This window comes from Ambystoma mexicanum, chromosome 7p, assembly GCF_040938575.1.
Source record: "Ambystoma mexicanum isolate Mex_15411 chromosome 7p, UKY_AmexF1_1, whole genome shotgun sequence".
Classification (NCBI taxonomy): Eukaryota; Metazoa; Chordata; class Amphibia; order Caudata; family Ambystomatidae; genus Ambystoma; species Ambystoma mexicanum.
This window is the reverse complement of record NC_090939.1, coordinates 926,499,512-926,519,343: the sequence shown is the minus strand read 5'-3', so window position 1 is coordinate 926,519,343 and position 19,832 is coordinate 926,499,512. Positions and strand designations below refer to the sequence as shown.

Genomic DNA, 19,832 nt, shown 5'->3' with positions numbered 1-19,832 from the left:
ATATCCTGTAAGGCCTTTAGCACATCGGCCAAAGGCGGAGGTGTCGAATCCATTGGCTTGGGTGGTTGTAAGTATCCCAATATGGGGGTGGCTTATTATGTCAAAACACACACTTACTTGGAGGAGAGAATCGACACTCTCCCCCGAACCACAGAAGCCGAATGAATTCGACCCTCCCACCGTGGTTGGCACAGGTGCCTGAAGTGTAACACAGGACACCACGTGGCAGCCAATCAGGGGAAGAGGTGTTAGGGAGAGGTTGTGGATGGGGAGGGGAAGTTAGGGAAACCGGGAAAAGGGTTAGGACAAAACCTAAGTTGGATAGGTAGGGGGAAGCACTGGGGAAAAATCCTTCCTTTCATATACCGGTATATCCTAGTTCCTGACACACTGTAACATTGACTACATGAATACCCAGTAACATAGATCAGGACACACCTTAATACGTATGCCCCTGACTTCAGAACAAACATAGAGCACAAAACATGCACATGTAGTAGCAAGCAGGATGAACACAGGACAATGGAACTTCTCCCATCAATGAAGAACGAAACACATGGCCCATAGGGCAAGCTTGCTACTGCAATACATAAACACATTAATGCATGTCCTTGCGGTTTAACCAGACAAACTAATACACATCATCACCCCTTGAGAGTGAATACTCTTGTCACCCTTAATGAGCTGTATTCGAGAGAATATGCCCCAAAAATGTTCCGTAATGTCCTTGTGTCTTATTACACAAAACCAATGGCTTTATTCCCAAATTCAGCCCTTCCGTGATTGCCAAGTATCAGGTTCATGCGAGAGAAAACAGCATCATAAGGTCCCACCCCGCAATGCCTTCTGCACTTATCTGAGCTCCGAGGGCTCCGCGGGACTCCTCGGAGGATTAGTAGCACGCTGAAAATGCTGCAGTTCCGCATGCAACTCAGTCCAAGAGAACGCTCGAAACCTTGTGTAGCTTTAGGGCAGAGCTTCGCCGTCCATGGTTTCCTCAGCGTTTCACCGACATGCTCCTTACGCCAACCGCTCCTGGATTCGTAATAAGCCACACCTGTTTCACGCGCCGTTGCTCTTTATGCTGTTTGTAATCACTGCAGCTGGCAACGCGCACGTGACCTTCTTCCTGATTGTGCACAGAACTACCAACCTCCCGTGGCTTGCTGGGAATTGTATTCTTTGCCTCCAAAACTAGCCCAAAAAGGATTAAGTGACACAACGTGTGACTCCTGTGCGCTTCCAGCCCTTATTCCTCACACTGAGGTATTTTTGAATTTGGGGGAGGGACCCCGAGAACATTTGGAACTGTTTTGAACTTGGGGAAGGAAAAGTTGAAAGCAAGCCAGGAGCTGGAAGAAGCTCAGAACTTTATTTGGAAAACTGTTTCTTTTGTTGCTGACATACCTACACATTGTATGTCTTTAATTGTGAGTGAAAGTATAGGTTTTGCAGACAGACAGACTTATGAGTTGAACTTAATGACACAGACTATCCTCAGTTTCTTTAGGTAAGGGCAAGTTAGTCCTTACTCCATCCTGAAATTTAAGATAAGTCATTTTTGTTAAGAAAAGCAAATCTGTTGTCTCTGTCTTACTTCATGATGCCTTGGAGTGGGATGCGACTCGACCGATACAAGTTGGGGAACCCTCACATTTGAAAAGTTAAGTACCAGAGCATCAGACGCCTGAGTAGCCACCAAGGGCTCTATTGGATTTGATATTTGTAGCAGTAGGGACAGGATTATTCCCCCAGGCGAAAGAAGACTGATACCCACTGATTTGATTGTAATTACAACCCCTGAAACTTACATTAGACTTGTTCCCAAATCAGGACTTGCATGGAGTTTCGGCAATGATGTGGTAGCTGGAGTTATAGACCTAGACGTTAGAAGTGTCGTTAAAGTGGTGTTACAGAACCACAGAAAACATCCCTTCCAAATCCATCAAGGGGATACAATTGTTCAAAGGGTGCTTAAGAGGGCAATGATCCCTAGGATCAAGGAAGAAGCTGGGAAGGAGAAAACTGATAGAGGTACTCAGGATTTTGTGGAGGTGGATGATACACCTGATGCCCCTCCAGAACGGGAGCCTAGAGAAGTCAGATAATAAGAAAACGAAACTCTTCCCGACCTAGCCTTTGCTCAAAGGAACAACCCATTATTGGCTGAAGCCTTTTTACAGGTTACATCTGACCAAGAGGGCCGTAAGTAAGGGGGGCCTTTTTTTCTTTCTGAGACATGGGCTTATGTATTGGGGAGACACCACTTCAGAAGATTTAGTAAGAAGCCAATTCATTGTTCCTAAGAGTCATAAGCAAGTGATCCTAGAAATAGCTCACTCACATCTGACAGGAGGCCATTTAGGACAGACAGAAATGCAGGCCCAAATCACTAATAAGTTCTACTGACCAGGAATACATGCTGACATTAAACACTTTGTTCAGGCTTTTGAGATTTGCCAAAAGACTAATACTCATATGCCATTATATGCCACTCAGGAGGATAGCACAGTGGCAACGTGCTCGCCTTGGAAGCAAGACGACACGCAGCAACACAGGTTCGATCCCCAGGTCCGCGCTTAGAAACCTCTGGGTATTAAGCACGTTATAAATAACCAATCATATAATATCATATCATCACCTGTTCCTTTAAATCTATCACCAATCATTGAAATTACATTCTCAAGAATTGGTATGGACATTGTGGGGATACTTTCGAAATTAGGCAACAAGTAAATTTTGGTAACCGTGGATTATGCAACGCAATACCCAGAAGCCTTTCACCTGAGAGCAAATACCACTCAGCAAACCTTGAAAAACGTGTTCCCTTTCTTCTCACAAGTAGGGTTTTGAAAGGAGATTCTGATAGATCAAGGCTCTACATTTATGAGCAAACTCATGGGGGAAGTAAAACAGTTTTTGCATACTACCATTTTGAGGACCTCAGTATACCACCCACAGACAGATGGCCTTGCAGAAAGATTTAATAAGACCTTGAATACCATCCTTGCAGAAGTTAGTGTAACAAGATTGCAGAAATTGGGATCAGATGATTCAATGGGCTTTATTTGCAGTTAGGAAGACACCTCCAGCTTCTACAGAATTCTCCACTTTCAAATGACTGTATGGAGGAGATGTCCAGGATATCCTAGATATGTTGAGGGAAACCTGGGAGGAAAGAGAAGAAACCCCAATAGCACTCTCCTAACCTGACACTAGTCTTAAATAACACACGATGATAATTTAGATCTTTGGTACAAACCCACATGGCCAAGGCACAAGAACAACAGATAGCTGCCTACAACAAAAAGGTTTCTTTAAGATCTTTTCCCATAGGGCAAAAGGTATTAGTACTGTTGCTTACTTCTGAGAACAAACTAATATCCAAGTGGCATGGATGATATGAAGTGTTAGAACAAATGGGACCTTGTAACTATAACATTTCCCCACCTGATCGCCGCCTAAAAACACAAGTCTACAAAATAAATCTTTTAAAGGAGTGGAAGGAAAATCCTTCAGAGTCTAATGCCACCATTATGTCCTGTTTGTTACCGAAGGATTCAGATAATGCCACCCTAATTTCACCTGAACTTAATAACAACCAAAAGCAAGATCTGTATGATCTTGTAAGACAATTTACTGACGTATTTAGAGAAGAGCCAGGAAGGGTGAAGGACATTTATCATCACATCCGCACTCCAGAAGGCAAAGTGGGACATTTAAAACGTTACTGACTCCCTGAGTTCCGAAAAAGAAACCATTATTCAGGAGGTAAATCGGATGCTTGAGGCTAATATTATTGAAACATCTATTGACCCCTGGTCCTCCCCTATTGTGTTGGTGGCAAATCCTGAAGGGAGTTGGAGGTTTTGCATCGACTTTAGAAATGTAAATGCCATATTTGCCTTTGACGCTTACCCAATGCCACGTATTGACGATCTTATCGACCAGATGGGTTATGCTGTCTATCTCTCTACCACAGATCTTTCGAAAGGCTGTTGGCAGATTCCATTACATGGACCTGACAAAGCAAAAATTTACATTTTTTTACTCCTACAGGTCTGTTTCAATTTAAATTATTACCATTCGGTCTACATGAGGCTCCAGCAACATTTCAAACATTAATGAACAGCATTTTACAACCTTACTAGAACCTATATAGAAGATACTGTGGTACACAGTAAAATGTGGGAAGATCATTTGTAACACCTTTATACAGTCATGCGAGTACTAAGAAAAGCAGGCATAACCGCAGACCCCAGAAAATGCAAACTGGCTCACTCTGCAGTCAAAAACCTAGGGCTTTTGTGGGTAATGGTGCTGTTCAATCCCAGCACATAAAGGTTAAGGCTGTTCTGGGTACCCCCACACCGAAAACAAAAAAAGATTGGAGAGCATTTTTGGGGTTAATCGGCTAGGCTGCTTTATCCCAATCGTTTCAAGCAAGACCTCAGAACTCACTGACAAATTGAACAATGTGGAACCCCCAAAAGATCAGATGGGATGACGAAGATGAGATTTGTTACACCACTTTAAAACAGACCCTCTGTAAGAGGCCTATTTTGAAAGTAGCAGACTTTTCCCAGAAGATCATTTTACAGACTGATGCTTCCTTAATGGGTCTAGGGGCATTTCTCACTCAAAATCATGACATACAAGAACACCCTATATTGTACATCAGCAGGAAACTATTTCCTAGGGAAAAGAACTACGCAGTCATCGAGCTTGAAGCACTGGCTATCAAATGGGCTGTACTCCATCTTAAAAACTACTTGTTAGGCCTCAGGTTTAGACTGCTCACGGACCACTCCCCTTAAGTATGGATTAGTCAAAGAAAACAGTCCAATCCAAGAGTTATGCAGTGGTTCCTGGACCTTCATCCCTTTTGTTTCACCGTGGAACACAGGAAGGGTCGAGATCAGGGTAATGTCGACTTTCTCTCCCGGTTTCCATGAGAAACATCCAGGTCCAACCCTCATTGGAGAAGGGTATGTGAGGAACCTGAGGGCATCCTTCCACCTACTCTCCCTAGATCTTCCGCTCAGGTGACCAGGGAAAGGCCATCGCTCTTGGATCCTGATCTTGGGGGTGGGTATGCGAGGGAGGATCCCCTGGGTGGAGTGACCTTGGGGAGTGGGGAGAAGTTTTGTTCAGGTGAGACATGGCATCCCCGTTTCCCCTGTCAGAATAAACCCTACCCTTCCCCCACCTTCGCAGGTAATTGTCAGTCTTTACCTCTTTCACAAACCCCAACTGTCCCACAATCATATTCCATTAAGACTGGAACAAGGAAGAGGCAACTAGAAGTTATGCATACTTCCATTCATTCACACCTCTTTGGTACTGAGACAAGGAAGAGGACTATTGAGGATTACCATTGCAATGGCCAGCCATGTCCCACTAATAGATTCAACAGTGGTCAGGCAAAGGTCTTGAATCTGCAACCAATTGAGAGGACACAGTTGCATAAAATGAGAGACTGGCACGAGAGAAGGAGGAACCCGTCTAGTGAGAAGGATGCAGCTGCGAGACATGGCGCAGGATGGAGGGGGCCGGCTGGATGGACGCTGTGTGTTGCAGCGGGGTGAGAGGGACGCCAGGGCACGAACGGGCTGCAAGATGGTCAAGGCACCTGCAGTCCCCTGTGCTGTGGGTCCACAGCTAGATCTGTAGGACACAGAAGACTCTGAATTGCTGCATCGCTGCGACAAGGTTCTAAGATGGGGAGCGTTGCTCACTGGAGCTCCCGATACACACAAGGGGAGCGAAAGCAAGCTGGAGAGGAGAAGGAAGTTGCCCGGAAGAGTGGCCTTACATCGGTGAGTGTGAGAAAGGGAACACTCATACCAGGGGAGCGCTCCAGGGGCTGGAATGGGGCATCTGAAAATGCTGATCGAACTGAAACTTATAATAGTTGGGTGCATGGAAGAATTTTGAATACTGAACAAGCTGCAAAGTACTTTTGAAATTAAATAAGTATAATTGAATACCGAACTAAAGAAAAGATATGGAAAGCATGTGAAAATACGGCACAAGTGGAAAGCAATTTATGTGCATCAATGAACGTAGTGAAAATAATTAATTAGCATTTATGAACAGAGTGAAAAGCCAGTAATAAACACTTATGAACCAAGTGAAAAGGAAGTGATGAGTATTAATGGACAATGTAAAAGGAAGATGGTGTCAAAGGATGAACACCACGGAGTGAATTGTGTGAAATACACGTTGTGGCAATGCCAAAAGACCGCCATGGAGAAACTGAAGTGAATGTTGATTACTGACACAGGTTAAAGGAGAAAACCTGTATTGGCAGGAAAGCCAAGAGAATCACGACATGCCAAGGGTTGTCGGTTGCATGACCAGTAATGGGTAAACCATGTTGTCTGACGACTGCACCGAGACCGAGTAGCCAAGGAGAGTCAAGATAAAGAAGCTGTTTTGTATAATAAGTGCTGTATTGATATCAATTTGTATTTGCCTGTGCAGTTACAAAGCAGCATCCCACAATGGTCAACTCCCAAACCATCAACATTCTGAATGAAGGGTTTCTCTTAAGCATTATATTTTACTGTAGCTATTAGTTATGATTATGCAGTTTATGTATGAATAGTATGAAAAGGTCTCTGCGTCTTGAAAATAACTATAGCACAATTTAGGAGGACTGGGAAAAATGTTGTAGAACAACACATGATGAAGGGGATATTGGGTAAAGATAACGTAGTACACATCCACACGCAAACAGATGATCCACAAAGAAATGCACGTCATTGATATGTTTGAGCCCTCAATCGACCCAGAAAACTGTTACAAGCACTGGGTCGACTGTGAAAGAGATGGGGAAGCGCTGCTTCATGACATGTGGGCCCGTAGAATACGCAGAGCTAGGAGGCTGCCTGAAGGGGATGGGGGTGTTAAATATGGATACTGTGAGAAACCAGAAGATGTCTCACCCGCTATTCCCCGTGGATTTCTCTCAAGCCCGAACAAGAGAGATCCATGGTCTGAGCCAGAACGAGGGAGACCAAATGTGAATACTGTGATGAAAAGGGGGTCCGTGCCTGAAGGAGGAAGACCCTTATGAACATTAAAAGTGAGAACTTATACATGTGAAAATCCTAATAGGAATGGAACTTTGAGATCTGTTTGTTATGACAGGCGCTCTGCAGTAAGAGTCTGTTATTGAAAAAGCTGCTTTGAACTGTATCCTCATAGCCGAGAAGCCAGAGTGTGTGCAAAGCTCGAAAGTGCCGCCCTGACAAATTATTTCTTGAACACTTTTCTTTGTTGCAAACATTATTGTCCCACACCCTTTTATATTTAGAAGCAAGTATTGGCAATAGGTTTATTAGTATAGGCCATTTTATTTTGTCAGAGTCTCGACTAGGACTCCTTAGATTAAGGTTAGAAAGGCGTTAAACCAAACCTTTGAAGTTCAATCAACACCCTTGAACATGTGTCTGTCTTCACTGTTTGATACCATGCCTTCCTTGCAATACCCAAAGATAGGTATGACAGGATTAAGGAACATGTAGATGTGGTCAATAAATTGACCTGCGGGGGGGAGTGTAATAATAGAGATGAGGGTTGCACCAGGTGTAGCTACGCACCCACCCTTTCCTGAGTATACCTGAAGATACAAGCCCGAGAACTGGTCCATAAACAGTTAGTAAAACACTTAGAGCCATGTAGTGAGTGTAGAATAGATTTTGCCACTTAAGTAGGGCGACTGGCAGATTGCATTTAGCTGCATACACAAGAAGGGAATAATCAAATGGTGACACACGTAGACATGAACACTAGCATGTAGACACAAAGAACACTCACACGTAGACATGAAGAACACGTGCATGCAGACACGAAGAACACTAACATGGCGGAGAATGAACAGCAGTACTGCCACTACTCAGACCAAACTCTGTGAGGCCTCAATTCTAAAATACTGTAGCCTGCCATCAAATTGCTTAAAACAAGTTTTTAAGACTCACAATGCTCAGACGAGCCCCAGACACCAAGGCCAATGCGCAAAGGGGAGTTCTGTTTAGCAAGTTGGAACTGCACCAGGTAACGTTTCCCAGAGCACACAATTGCAATAAAGATAATTAGTTCCCAATGGAAGTAGTGATAAACAAACATATCCTTAAATGCCAGGTGCAAGTAGCTGCCGTGCCAACTGGTCCCATAATGCATGAAGACACAGCGCTCAAGTGTCTGCTGAAGGAAAGCACACACATATTGAATAGCAGAAAATCCAACAAACAGATGAATCCGAGCTCCGAAGAGTGGTCCTCAACCACATGATCCCAACAATTACATTAATTCCCGGCCCAATTAGATAGTGCACCCGCCTCCTCTTTAGCACATCCAGGCACAGAGATGACAGCCAAGCCCATGAACAAAGCTGGTAGATAGGACCTCATGCCTAGGAACAGAGTGGAGTAACTTCTTTAAACTGGATCATAGCGGTTCACCCATCTCTCCTTGCCCAACACGGCTGAGCAAACGACTGACCAATTAAATCATTATAGTGGTGTTTATGGCATTATGCAAGCCCTCCATTGAGGAGTCACAGTACCCGACTTCCTTTGTGTGTTCCATGAGGATCCCTGAATGAACCTGGAAATCACCTGTCAACTGTTCAAAGACGTTTACTAGAGAGTTCAAGACAAAATAAATTCAGGTCCTGCAATGTCCCCTATGTGACGGAAGCATCTTTCTGATTTCCCATGCATCTATATTGAGAATCTGAGCCAAGATCCAGTTGTGAGATTAGGGGGGCACTGAGGCCAAAATTGGGCTCATTTGCAGCATTGGAGTGTGCAGGATATCTTGTGGTGGGAGGCCACTTCTTTCCTGCAACCCTCTCTGATGCTCCAAAAAGAGCTCTGTGACCCCCCCCCATTGGGTTCCATTTGGCTGTCTTCATACCTTAAGCCCTCGGGCACCATGTCTCCCAGACTTTTACTTATTCTCTTTTTAGGAACAAAGTTCTGGATTTTTCTTTTCATAGTAGATGTAGTGACCGGAGATTCTAAGCCAGGATACCGGAGCAGTTTTTGCAGTTGGTATGAAGGGGGGGGAGGGGGTTAGGCCACATGGGTCCTGTGTATCTTCATTCGGGGGCACCAACTCCCAAGACCTTAACTGGCCTATGTCACACCCCTGGAGTATCTTGCAACTCCTTCCTAGTCACGGAAGCCAAATGCAGTTGACCCCTCCTACCTTGGTTGGACCTGGACTCCTTATTCTTGTATCAATAGCTAACCTTGAGGCATCCAATAGGGGTAAGAGTGTTAGGGAGAAGTTGTGGATAGGTAAGGGGTGTTTGGGGTAACCGGGGAAAAGTTTAGGGTTCTTGAATTGGATAGCAATGGGGGTAAAACAGAAAATCATGCCCAGCATAGCACACAATCATGTAACATGAAAATACCTCCTGCACATACTCCTTGCAGCAGTACAACACCCTTCTTAATTAGGATATTGCCCCTAGACCCTGTATCACACACCTTTCATTCCTAATCCAGCATCTAACATAAGCACATGATGTGTCATCAGAATAACTTCCTATATAACAGCTATAGCACGCAACCTAAAGCAGGAAAACATCATATACAATTTGCATATAATGATTAGCACCCACTGGTCCTCCAGACACCCCTTGCCTTACCACCTGGCAGAAGTGATTTTCATAGGATGCACTAAGGACTTGTGATGTTCCTTGAACATCATTTCCCCCGTTAGGAGGTGACAAGAGCAAGCAGCCGTGAACAGTACATAGCATCCCTCACACTTCAGTTCAAGCATATAGAACGTTCAGAATCCGCTCACACAGCTTGCAAAGATTAGAGTTTAATGAGGTGCTGCTACAGCGTAGCGCACATGGCAGCAAACAACACCCAGTGTCCCCGTGCTGCGCAGCGAGCACTAGTTAGCGACGCTGTTGCGAGTTGGAGGGCCCCTTTTATGAACCTGTTCGCCCTCTCCACAAGTCCATTTGCCTGGGGGTGATACAAAGCCGCCTTCTTTTGTTTGATGTGGTTCTTTCTTAGAAATGCTTCCATGTCTTTGGAAACTAGTTGCACTCCATTGTCTGTGACGACTTCTTTGGGGAGGCCTTCCCTTTGGAATATTTCAGTGAGCACCTGTATGACCGTCTCTGTGGTTATGTTCGGTACGAACTCGGCTTCCACCCACTTGGATAGATAGTCGACCAGCACTATGCCGTATTTGTGTTCCGTTTCCATCGCCTCCAGGGGCCCTATGAAGTCTATGCCCACTTTGGACCATACTGCTTCTGGTATCTCCTTGGGTATGAGAGGTGCTTGTCGAACCTTCAGTCTTTTGTCACTGTTTAGGCATTCATGGCAGCGCTCTATCATGGCGCGTATTTCTTGGTCCATAGACGGCCACCAGTAAGCTTCTCTCACCCTGCGGCGGGTCATCGTGTTCCCGAGGTGTCCCGCGTGGGCCCTGCAGAGAATGGTGCGCCTCATTCCTGTGGGGGGGATGATTTGATCCATTTTCATGATTATCCCCTCCGTTTCCGACAACTCATCTTGCACCTTCCAATATGGTCTCATGCCTTCCGGCAGCATTTTCTCATTTGGCCAACCTTCTTTGATCCATTTGCGAATCTTGGCCATGGTTGGGTCATTCACGTCCTCTTCTTCCCAGTGTCTCTCACTGAGTTCCAGGTAGTCTGGGGCCCTTATGTCCGATATGGATGCGACAATGCATTCTCCGTGTAGGAATGTGGTAGCCCTTCCCTTGTTTTCTGGCAGTCTCGACATGCAGTCGGCTTGCGAGTTTTTCCATCCGGAGATGTGATGGATTTCAAATGTGTATTCCTGTAGTTTCGCTGCAATGCGAGCTAGTCTGGGCGTGGATGTTTTGGTGCCTCCCGGACTAAGCATGTGGATTAGCGGCTTGTGATCTGTCACCAGCTTGAACTTTGTGCCCCACACATATGTTCTGAAATGTTCGACTGCCCATGCGCATGCTAGCATTTCTTTTTCAATGGTGGAATAGTTCTGTTCCGCCTCTGATAGTGCCTTCGACGCAAAGGCCACCACATGTTCGGTGTCACCTCTCCTCTGCGTTAGCACTGCTCCTAGTCCATACGCACTGGCGTCAGAGGTAATGACCGTATCCCACTCTGGGTTAAAGGGTTGAAGACATGGAGCTTTCATGATGTGTTGCTTTATGGTGTCCATCGCCCTCTTCTGGGGTTCTCTCCACAAAAATTCTGTCCCTTTTTTGAGTAGATCGCGTAGGGGTGAAGTGGTTTCTGAAAACTTTGGTATGAATTTCGCATAGTACTCAGCCAATCCCAGAAAAGACCTAACCTCTTCTTTGGTGGTGGGTTCAGGAGCTTTCGTGATGGCTTGCATAAGATTTTGTTTTGGGCTGATGCCCTTTTCCGAAATCTTGTACCCCAGATATTCAACTTCTTTTACTCCAAATGAACATTTCTCGTGACGTAAACGCACTCCTGCTTCTTGTAGTTTGTTGAGAACCACTTTGAGGGTGGTATCGTGCGTCTGCTTGTCCCTTGCATAAACCAATATGTCATCCTGAAAATATACCACATTTTTGACTTTCCTTAATAGGACGTCCATCATGCGCTGAAAGGCCGATGCAGCTGATGACAACCCGAAAGGCATTTTGGTGAATTGAAACGTGCCAAATGGCGTGATAAATGCCGTAAGGGGTTTCGATTCTTTGTGGAGCTGTATCTGATGATATGCATTTCTCATGTCAAGTTTTGAGAATATTTTGGCCTCTTTCATTAATAATATGAGTTCGTTTATGCTTGGGAGCGGGTAATTGTCCGTGATAACTTCTAAGTTGAGGCTGCGTAGGTCTATGCACACCCTTAATTCCTGTGATTGGGGTTTCTTTATCAGGACGACTGGGCTCAACCATTCGGACGCTTCAATTTCCTCTATCACTCCTTCCTTCTTCATTTTGTCTAGCTGTTGTCTAAGGGTGTCCCTTGCTGTGGCCGGTACTGGTCTCACCCGGTGCTTGACAGGGACGGCATTTCTTTTGAGCACAATTTTGTGAATAAAACTTTTAATGTGCCCCGGCTCCTCCGAGAAAAGTGTTGGGTAATCGCTCTTGACAACGGATTCGCTCCTCGTATGGACTGATAGAACTTGATCTTCTGTGCTGGGATCCAGTCTGATTTTTAGTTTGTCCTGATCATCCCAGCCCAAAACAGCAGGCCCTTCATGGCTGAAGTAGACTCTGGTGATGGTTTCTCTTCCTTTGAATTCGACTTTGCCGTTGATATACCCTAGCAGTTCGACTGAAGCCCCCCCAAACACCGTGGGCTTGTGTCGTGTGGTGAGTACTTCCACTTTCTCTTTACCCAGCATGTCTTTGTATGTCTGAAGGGTTAAGATGGTGAGGTCCGACCCGGAATCTGCCATGACCCTTGTCTCTCTTCCATCGATTTTGATCACGCAGTGGGGCTTCTCTCTCCTGGCTCGTGTGCTGTTCACCATTATGACTGTGGGTCTACCCTCCTCATCTGAAGAGGATTCCCTTTCCCTTGTGTATTCTGTGGTGAGGCTTGTGACTTTCTTGTTCCTCCATCGACACACTATCGAGAAGTGTCCAATGCTTTTGCAGACGGAGCACTCTTTGTCTCTGGCTGGGCACTCTCTGTCAAATGCCAGGTGTTTGGTGCTGGTGCACCTATGACACTTGAGGGGTTCTTTCTTGCTGTTTCTTGCTTCTCTCGTGTCTGGTGCAAACTTTTCCTTTCTCGGACGGAATCCCACTGCTTGTATTTCGGTGGGAACTTGGGCCCCTGTAAACTCTTTCCTTCTTCCCGCTGTTTCCTCTACTGCTCTGGCAATTTCGACGGCTTTTTCTAACTGTAGCTCTTTTTCGAGGATGAACTTATCTTGGACTTTCCGACTGTTGGTGTGGACGACTAGCATGTCGCATATGCGGTTTTCCGCATTGGTGCCGAAGTTACACAGGGCTGCTAGTTCCCTTAATTTCGTGACGTAGTCATCGACGGGTTCAGACTGCTCTTGTTTTCGAGTGTAAAACCTTATTCTATGGAGTACTGTGTTCTCTTTGCTGGCGAACCTCTTAATGATTCTTCTAACCGCCTCCTTAAACACATCATCATTGTCGTCATCTACTAGTATCGGGGTAAGGCCCTCGAATATTCTTTGCCCTTCCACCCCTAAGGCATTGAGTAGCATGGCCCTGCGTCTCACCGCTGAAAATCCTGATCCACCCATAGCCTCCACGTACGTCGTGAACAGGGGCTGCCATTGTGGCCAAGGAATGGCAGGCCTACCTGGCGTTTGTAGAAAGGGTGGCGGCGGCGTGGCTCCCTGCATGTTTCTGCGCGGTTTCTCGTGGTGATCCTCGTCGCCAATTTATGTAGTAAAATAATACTTGAAGGAAGACAGGAGCCAGGCAGGGATTTCACCAGGGCTTTATTTTCCGGATAACACTGGAACTGATCTTGCATAAATGACATCCGGGATTACAAAGGCCAACGTGGCCAACTGGGGCTGGGCTGCAGTAGAAGAAACGGTGCAGCTATAATGTTAAATTAGTCCCGTGCTCGGAGGAGCCGGGAGGACGCAGCTGTCCGTGTCCTCAGCTCGTCCCGTAATGCGCGCGTAGCGCGCGGGGGCGGAGCCGAGGGCGCGAGCGAGATCTCGCGAGAGCAGGGCTCTCGCCACATCTCTACACGTTCACGAAAAACACAGCATTTAAAAAGCTCGTAACTCAGAGTTAATTCACAGACTTCCCTGGAGCTCTGCACCCAGACTCAGATCACCCGTGTGCACTTAACTGAGGACTGGAGGACTCGGGGACCGGAGGAATGGGGGGGGCGGGGGAGAAGGGGGTGGGGGTGGTCGTGCCTCTGTGAGGAACTGAGGCGAGGCTGCGTCTCCACCAACTCGCCCGTCGTGTCCTGCTCCCTTCTCACTGCCTGGGCTTGGGTCCATACACTCTGCAAACCTGCTCTCCTACGGCCCATGCTTGCATTTCCAAACAATCACTGACAAGTAGCACAGGCCAGGGAACCTCATGACCTCGTGGGAGATGTAGTCTTCGGGCTGTTTTAGCTCGCAAACAGCCCCTTTTCCTCACACTCTAATCACTGCCAGCTTTGCCGCAGGGGGCTGCAAGTTAATTTCTGGGGGACTGGCCACGCTCTCAAGCACTGAGGCCCGCACTGTGTGGGTATTTACCATCCCTGTCAGTGATTGCATCAGCGACCCAGGCCTCCCACCTGGCCCATCCAGCTCCAGGGGCCTGCAAATAGTATGTCATTGCCCAGCTTCTAAGAAAACAAATGGGCGCCATCTGATCCGTTAGGGTCAGTTTTCCTGTGTTATGGACTCAGTGCATGGCGTAACATGGACACGTCAGTAGGGGATACAACAGCTGCTGTAGACTGCTGTGATTCCTTACCACCAAGTAGATTTTTGTAAGGGAGGCCTCCCCTTAGTCCTCCATCCCTCTGCCCTACGGACCACAGACCACTTCGACTTCACTACTGCTCCACATTACGCCGGATTCAGAGTTTTTGAATTCAGCAGAATCGCTCCTCCCAGCACAGGCACTGGCACTGAAAGAAGACCAATGATATCATGTTCTTATCAACTAGTGTAGTAGAATGCCAGTCAATAATGTATTAGATTAAAATGTATTATCTGTAGAGGGTTTACCTTAGGAGGGGTTATGAGTTGTAGAAGAACCAATTATGAAGGGTTCCCTTATAGATAAATATATATCCTATACTGTACCATCCAATCAAGTCTAAGAATAGAGATTTGTTGTGATTGTACTAACAATGATATCAATTGCGATGATTTCCTCCATTATAAGTTGTTGCTCCTAATGCCATTTTGAGAATGTCCTTTGTACGCTCTCCCAGCAGCTGTTTGACTTGAAGTTACTCCGTTATTGAGTATTTTTCTCTTATTGGTACCTTTGGGCCTGTATCAAAACCGGCCTAGGTTTTCATAAATGCAGGATCTGCTTACTGATCCACTGTATTCCACACTGTTGCCTCCTCAGCTGCCATGGACAATCTAACCACCAAGCTGGCAAAGAGGTAATCGATCTCCACCACGTTTGGTAAAGATGCTTCCTCCCGCTCGAAAAGTAATTTTTTAGCCATAAATGAGGGCAAGAGATCCTCTCGTGGTCCTTTCATTTGGATAACTGTCCTGTGTATCAGATATTAGAGACAATCCCAATGTGGGACACTTCTTGAACTGCCACACCCTAGGTTCCCCCATCAACCCAGGCACCTCCTGAGAGGTTAACCCCATGACATCAGCAACCTGCTGCAGTACCTTGCCCAGGGATTCCTTTTATAAGCACTTCCAATGGCTTCACTATCCTCCTCTGACAACTTCTCTCTAGATGAGAAAGACTCTGAAGAATGAGAGCGAGTTTCAGCGAAAAGGGGAAGAGGCAAAAGAAGAACGTGAGTGAGGGAAAAGGGGAAGAGGCAAAAGAAGAACGTGAGTGAGGGAAAAGGGGAAGAGAAGAAAGAGTCTCAAGATTAAGAGTGGGTGAAAAGGGGAAGAGGAGAATGACTCAGATGAATGAGAGCGAGTGAAAATGGCAAAAAGGACACCGCCGCCTTCTTGGACCTTTTCTTCTACCCTGAGCTTCCTTTAAAGTCTGGAGCACTATTTTCTGTACTCTCCTTTCAGAGACAGAAAGCCTGTTCTCATGCTTCTACTTCTGCCCCAAGGTGGAGGTAGGCACAGAGGATTCCATACTCCCCCAGTGAGACCAGATCCACATGCTTGTGCTTGCTGGAATGCCCTTCTTCCATGTTCGCCCCTTCTCACTGTGCAGCTTCAGCAAAAGGGGTGCATGGTGATAACAAAAGCCCCGATCAGCTGGGACTCCAGCCCTGCCAGTTTGGCTTAAAGCCAATCATGACCCTACATAGAGCAGGCAAACAGGGATAGCGAGTATGCCAGCATCCAGCACCGGTAACCCTAAGTACGTGGTGTGCATGAAGCCCTTACTCTGTTTGCTTCGTAATCTTTGTTACAGTTGAAAAATGGTATCCGGGCAGGCCATGAAGATAGCCCAGCATACTCCTCACCGGTTCCCGGCCTGGACTGATTCTCCCTCCTGGCCCAACATCTATTGGACACACTACGCAGTGCCTACAACCTGAAAAGGGCTAAGTGATATGATCCGTTCCTCAACGGGCCCGTCTTGCCAAGCAGAGAGTCCAGGATGAACCCGGGAGTATCACGATGTTTTCCTCTTCCTTCGCACCTCTTCAGGGTGTTGTGATGTCAGTACAGAACCGTAGGGTCTGTGCTGAGTCACATATGCAGTGAGGACATGTCCTCTTGGATAAAAGGGGCGAGCGGTTTCCCGCTCACCAGTTGCCTGCCAACTCCCTGTCTGGAGAGTGTTTGTGTGCTGAGGCGCTGCACGCACCATGGCCCTAGACAGGCTGCCCTGACTCCCAGGGCACCTCATCACAGTGGAGGCTGGAATTGCTGGCCCCCATAACAACTGGCAATGAGGATATAATCTGGCACCCTGCCAATTCTAATCACAGGGGCATAGCCTGCATTTGCCACGCCGCTGGGGCGCAGCAAAGTTCCCAGGCAATGAATCCCTCTCGCTGCGCCGGCTACTCTGGTACATCCCATGGTCTGCTCCCGCATGGGGGAGCCATAAGAGTGCGTGGCAAAGGCTGTTGCATGCATGGTCTGTGTGGCTTCCACCACTGCAATGATGGCAAGCACGGCATGGGAAGTGAAGTTGGGTCCCTCACGCCTAGGAGATAGAGGGAGCATGTGGGGGATCCTGAGAACGCTGAATCCAGCACCAGCCTTAGTGGCGGCACCACCCCGGGCAGAAAAATAAAAATATGGCACCCCACACACCCTTGGTCAATGGGGGCTTTCTTCTTGGTGTTGGGAGAAGGCGTCCTTTTGAAATGAAATGCGCTCACGGGAGCGGGCGCATTTAACAACAATAGGGTGCTGCGGCACCCTATTGCGATGATTACCTCCCCAATCCCGTGCCAGAGCAGGGAGTTAATCACTGGAATAGGCATCAGCACTCTATTCTAATGAAAACCACCCCTCTCCCGTGTCGGAGCGGGGAGGTAATTATTTGTTGTTAAATGCGCTCGCTCTTACGAGCGCATTTAATTTCAAAAGGGCGTCCCACCACACCTGCTCTGGGTAGCTCTGGAAACGCTCCCCCAAGTTGGCGCACAGGGGGGGTGACCCTTTGTTTATTCACTCAAAGAATACATTGCTCCAAAGTGCTGAACCCAGTCTTTTCAGACGGTGCATTTAAATGAAGCGCAGCTTCGGGGCGAGTATCCCAAATGCACTAGACATTTTTTTTCAGAAGGATGAGGACAGGGAGAGTTGAGTCCAGATTTGAGAGCAGGTGTTCAGAAGGGTGGTTTCAGTGCCTTTGGATGCTCTAAAGCCAGACTGAGGGTCATGGAGACGGCCAACAGATTCAGTGTGGAGGGTTGAGAGATGGCCATCTTCTCCATGTTTGCCCAGGAAATGGGTGATAGTTTTCTGGAATGGAAGGGTCAGCAGAGGGTTTTTGAGCCGAGGGTGCACGAGTGCTTGAGAGGTGGGGGAACTTGGTGGCAAGGAGAAGTTTGCAGAAGTCTGCCAAGGCCAGAGCGAGGGAGTCCATGTGCTTGATTTTGGAAGGGCAGGGCCCACCTGTTTTGAAGAGGCTTTCTTAGACCTGACTTGTATGGAAACCTCTGCAGGTGTGATGGGGGATAGGAAGGAGAAAAGAGGGTGAGGGGGGTGGGCAGGGGATGATGCATGAGTGGGTGTGGGAGAGGGAGGACAGGCTGTGTTTTGGCGGTGAAGTGTGCAGCCAGGGCTGAGCAGAGGGTGGTTGCATTAGAGGATGAGGCTGCAGTAGGGTTGGCTAGTTCTTTGGGTTCCAGGTGTTTATCCCCGCAAAAATATTGCCATATTTTTGCGATTGATATTAAGGCATGGAGCCTGCAGGGGACACCCTTGCATTATTTTTAAAGGAGTGGGGGACACCCCGCTCCCAAAAATTATCCCTCAAATATCACCTATGGCCATGCCGAACGACCATATTTACAGTGATATTTTTAGTGGGGATAATATGTAGTGAAGAGTACAGCTGTGTTGGATGCTGTGGATATGCAGGCTTGAATATGGACTCGGCCCAGAAGGGTGCACTGAAAATCCCAATTTCCGTTCTGCTGCCCTGCAAGTCCAACAGTTGGACTTTTTGGCAGGCGTCGAAGCCTCATGACTGGGGCGAGTATGTCGATGGTGTTGGTAATGGAAAGGTGAAAGTTGCTCTGTCAGGGTGGGAGTTGGCCAGAAGAGTAGGTAGAGGCAAAGGCTGACATGCCACTGAAAATCTTTTCATGGGTCGGGTGATCTTTAAGGTGGGAGGCATTGCAGGGCGTGCCAGTGCAGCAAGCTTCAAGTGAGAAGGGAGCAGAAAGTGAGCAGTCCAGGAGAGTTGAGGTAGTGAGGGAAGTCTGTGGAGATGAGAGCATCCAAGGTGTGGCCAGCAGTGCGCATACTACCAGAGAATGGAGGGAGGGATGCAAAGGTTGCGTAAAGGTCCTGCAGAGTCAGTCAAGATGTTACTGATGAGGTATCTGTAATATTGAGCCTTCCTACCAGGAACGACCTGTAACAGATGGAAAGTGGTGACCATCTTTAGCACCCCATGATGTTTCAGCTGGCATGCAGTCCTTTATCCCCGGACTAGTCGTATGGATTAAAGTTAAGACTTTAACATTGCAACTGGCTTTTTATCTGAAGTGGTGCACATCTTAGCTGTAAAGGGCCTTGGTAGTGCCTGTTCAAAGGAAAGCAGGTTGTAATGAGTTTGTGATGAGTTTTCTTAAACAATTGCTTGGTGCCAGGATCAGTTGCTGGACTGTCTAGTTAAAAGCAACGTTTGGTATAGGGTAATGTCCACTTTGCCTGAACAATGTAACAGATATAAGTGTGTTTGGCCTGATCACAGTATTTTGACTGTTCTGTCTCGCTGCTTAATTGCTTAATGCAATATGCTTGCTAAACTCGTATCGGATTTAATTTTTTCTTTTTCTCTGCCCTGCAGCATGTCTGGACGTGGCACGAAGATGACCAAGCCTAAACGTGGGTCACAGACCCGCTCCTCAAGGGCTGGTCTCCAGTTTCCTGTTGGCCGTATCCACCGGTTCCTGAGAAAGGGGAACTATGCAGAGCGGGTTGGCTCTGGGGCACCAGTTTACTTGGCAGCAGTCCTGGAATATCTGACTGCAGAGGTGCTGGAACTGTCAGGGAATGCTGCCCGGGACAACAAACGAACGAGAATTGTGCCAAGGCACATCCAGCTAGCAGTCAGGAATGACGAAGAGCTGAACAAACTGTTTGCTGGAGTGACTATTTCTGAAGGAGGTGTCCTCCCAAACATCCAGGCCCAGCTGCTCCCCAAGAAGACTCCAAAGGGCTCTTCAGAAGAGATTAAAGATGTTCAGTCTCAAGAATTCTAAATCTGTTTTTACCCTTGTTTTAAATTTGAATGCACTTAATAAACTGTTAACAGTTAGTAGTTCAGTACTTTAAGACTATTGTGTTCTTGTCAATTCCCTCTTTAAAATGCACGTTCAGTGTTACCTACACTGAGCAAACGATATGCAGGCTAGTCACATTCTTCCACCAATTTCAGCTTTATGCATTTTTCTCATCTACAGTCATGGTGCCAGTAGTATTGCTACCAAAACCATTCATAAACTCTGCTTATTTCACTATCCCAAAACATCCCAGTGATGCCCCCACATT

The 19,832-nt window shown here is 46.9% G+C and overlaps 1 protein-coding gene across 1 annotated transcript; it reads left to right on the top strand.

Annotated features, from left to right (window-relative positions):
- Nucleotides 1-19,150: 19,150 nt before the first annotated feature.
- On the top strand, nt 19,151-19,543 carry LOC138526018 (histone H2A-like). Its single transcript, XM_069636311.1, has one exon. The coding sequence runs from the start codon at nt 19,151-19,153 to the stop codon at nt 19,541-19,543; it is 393 nt and encodes a 130-aa protein (XP_069492412.1).
- Nucleotides 19,544-19,832: the final 289 nt, after the last annotated feature.

What these genes read in the sequence shown, in the direction of transcription:
- LOC138526018 (XM_069636311.1), top strand. Translation starts at nt 19,151, where the DNA reads ATGACCAAGCCTAAACGTGGGTCACAGACCCGCTCCTCAAGGGCTGGT.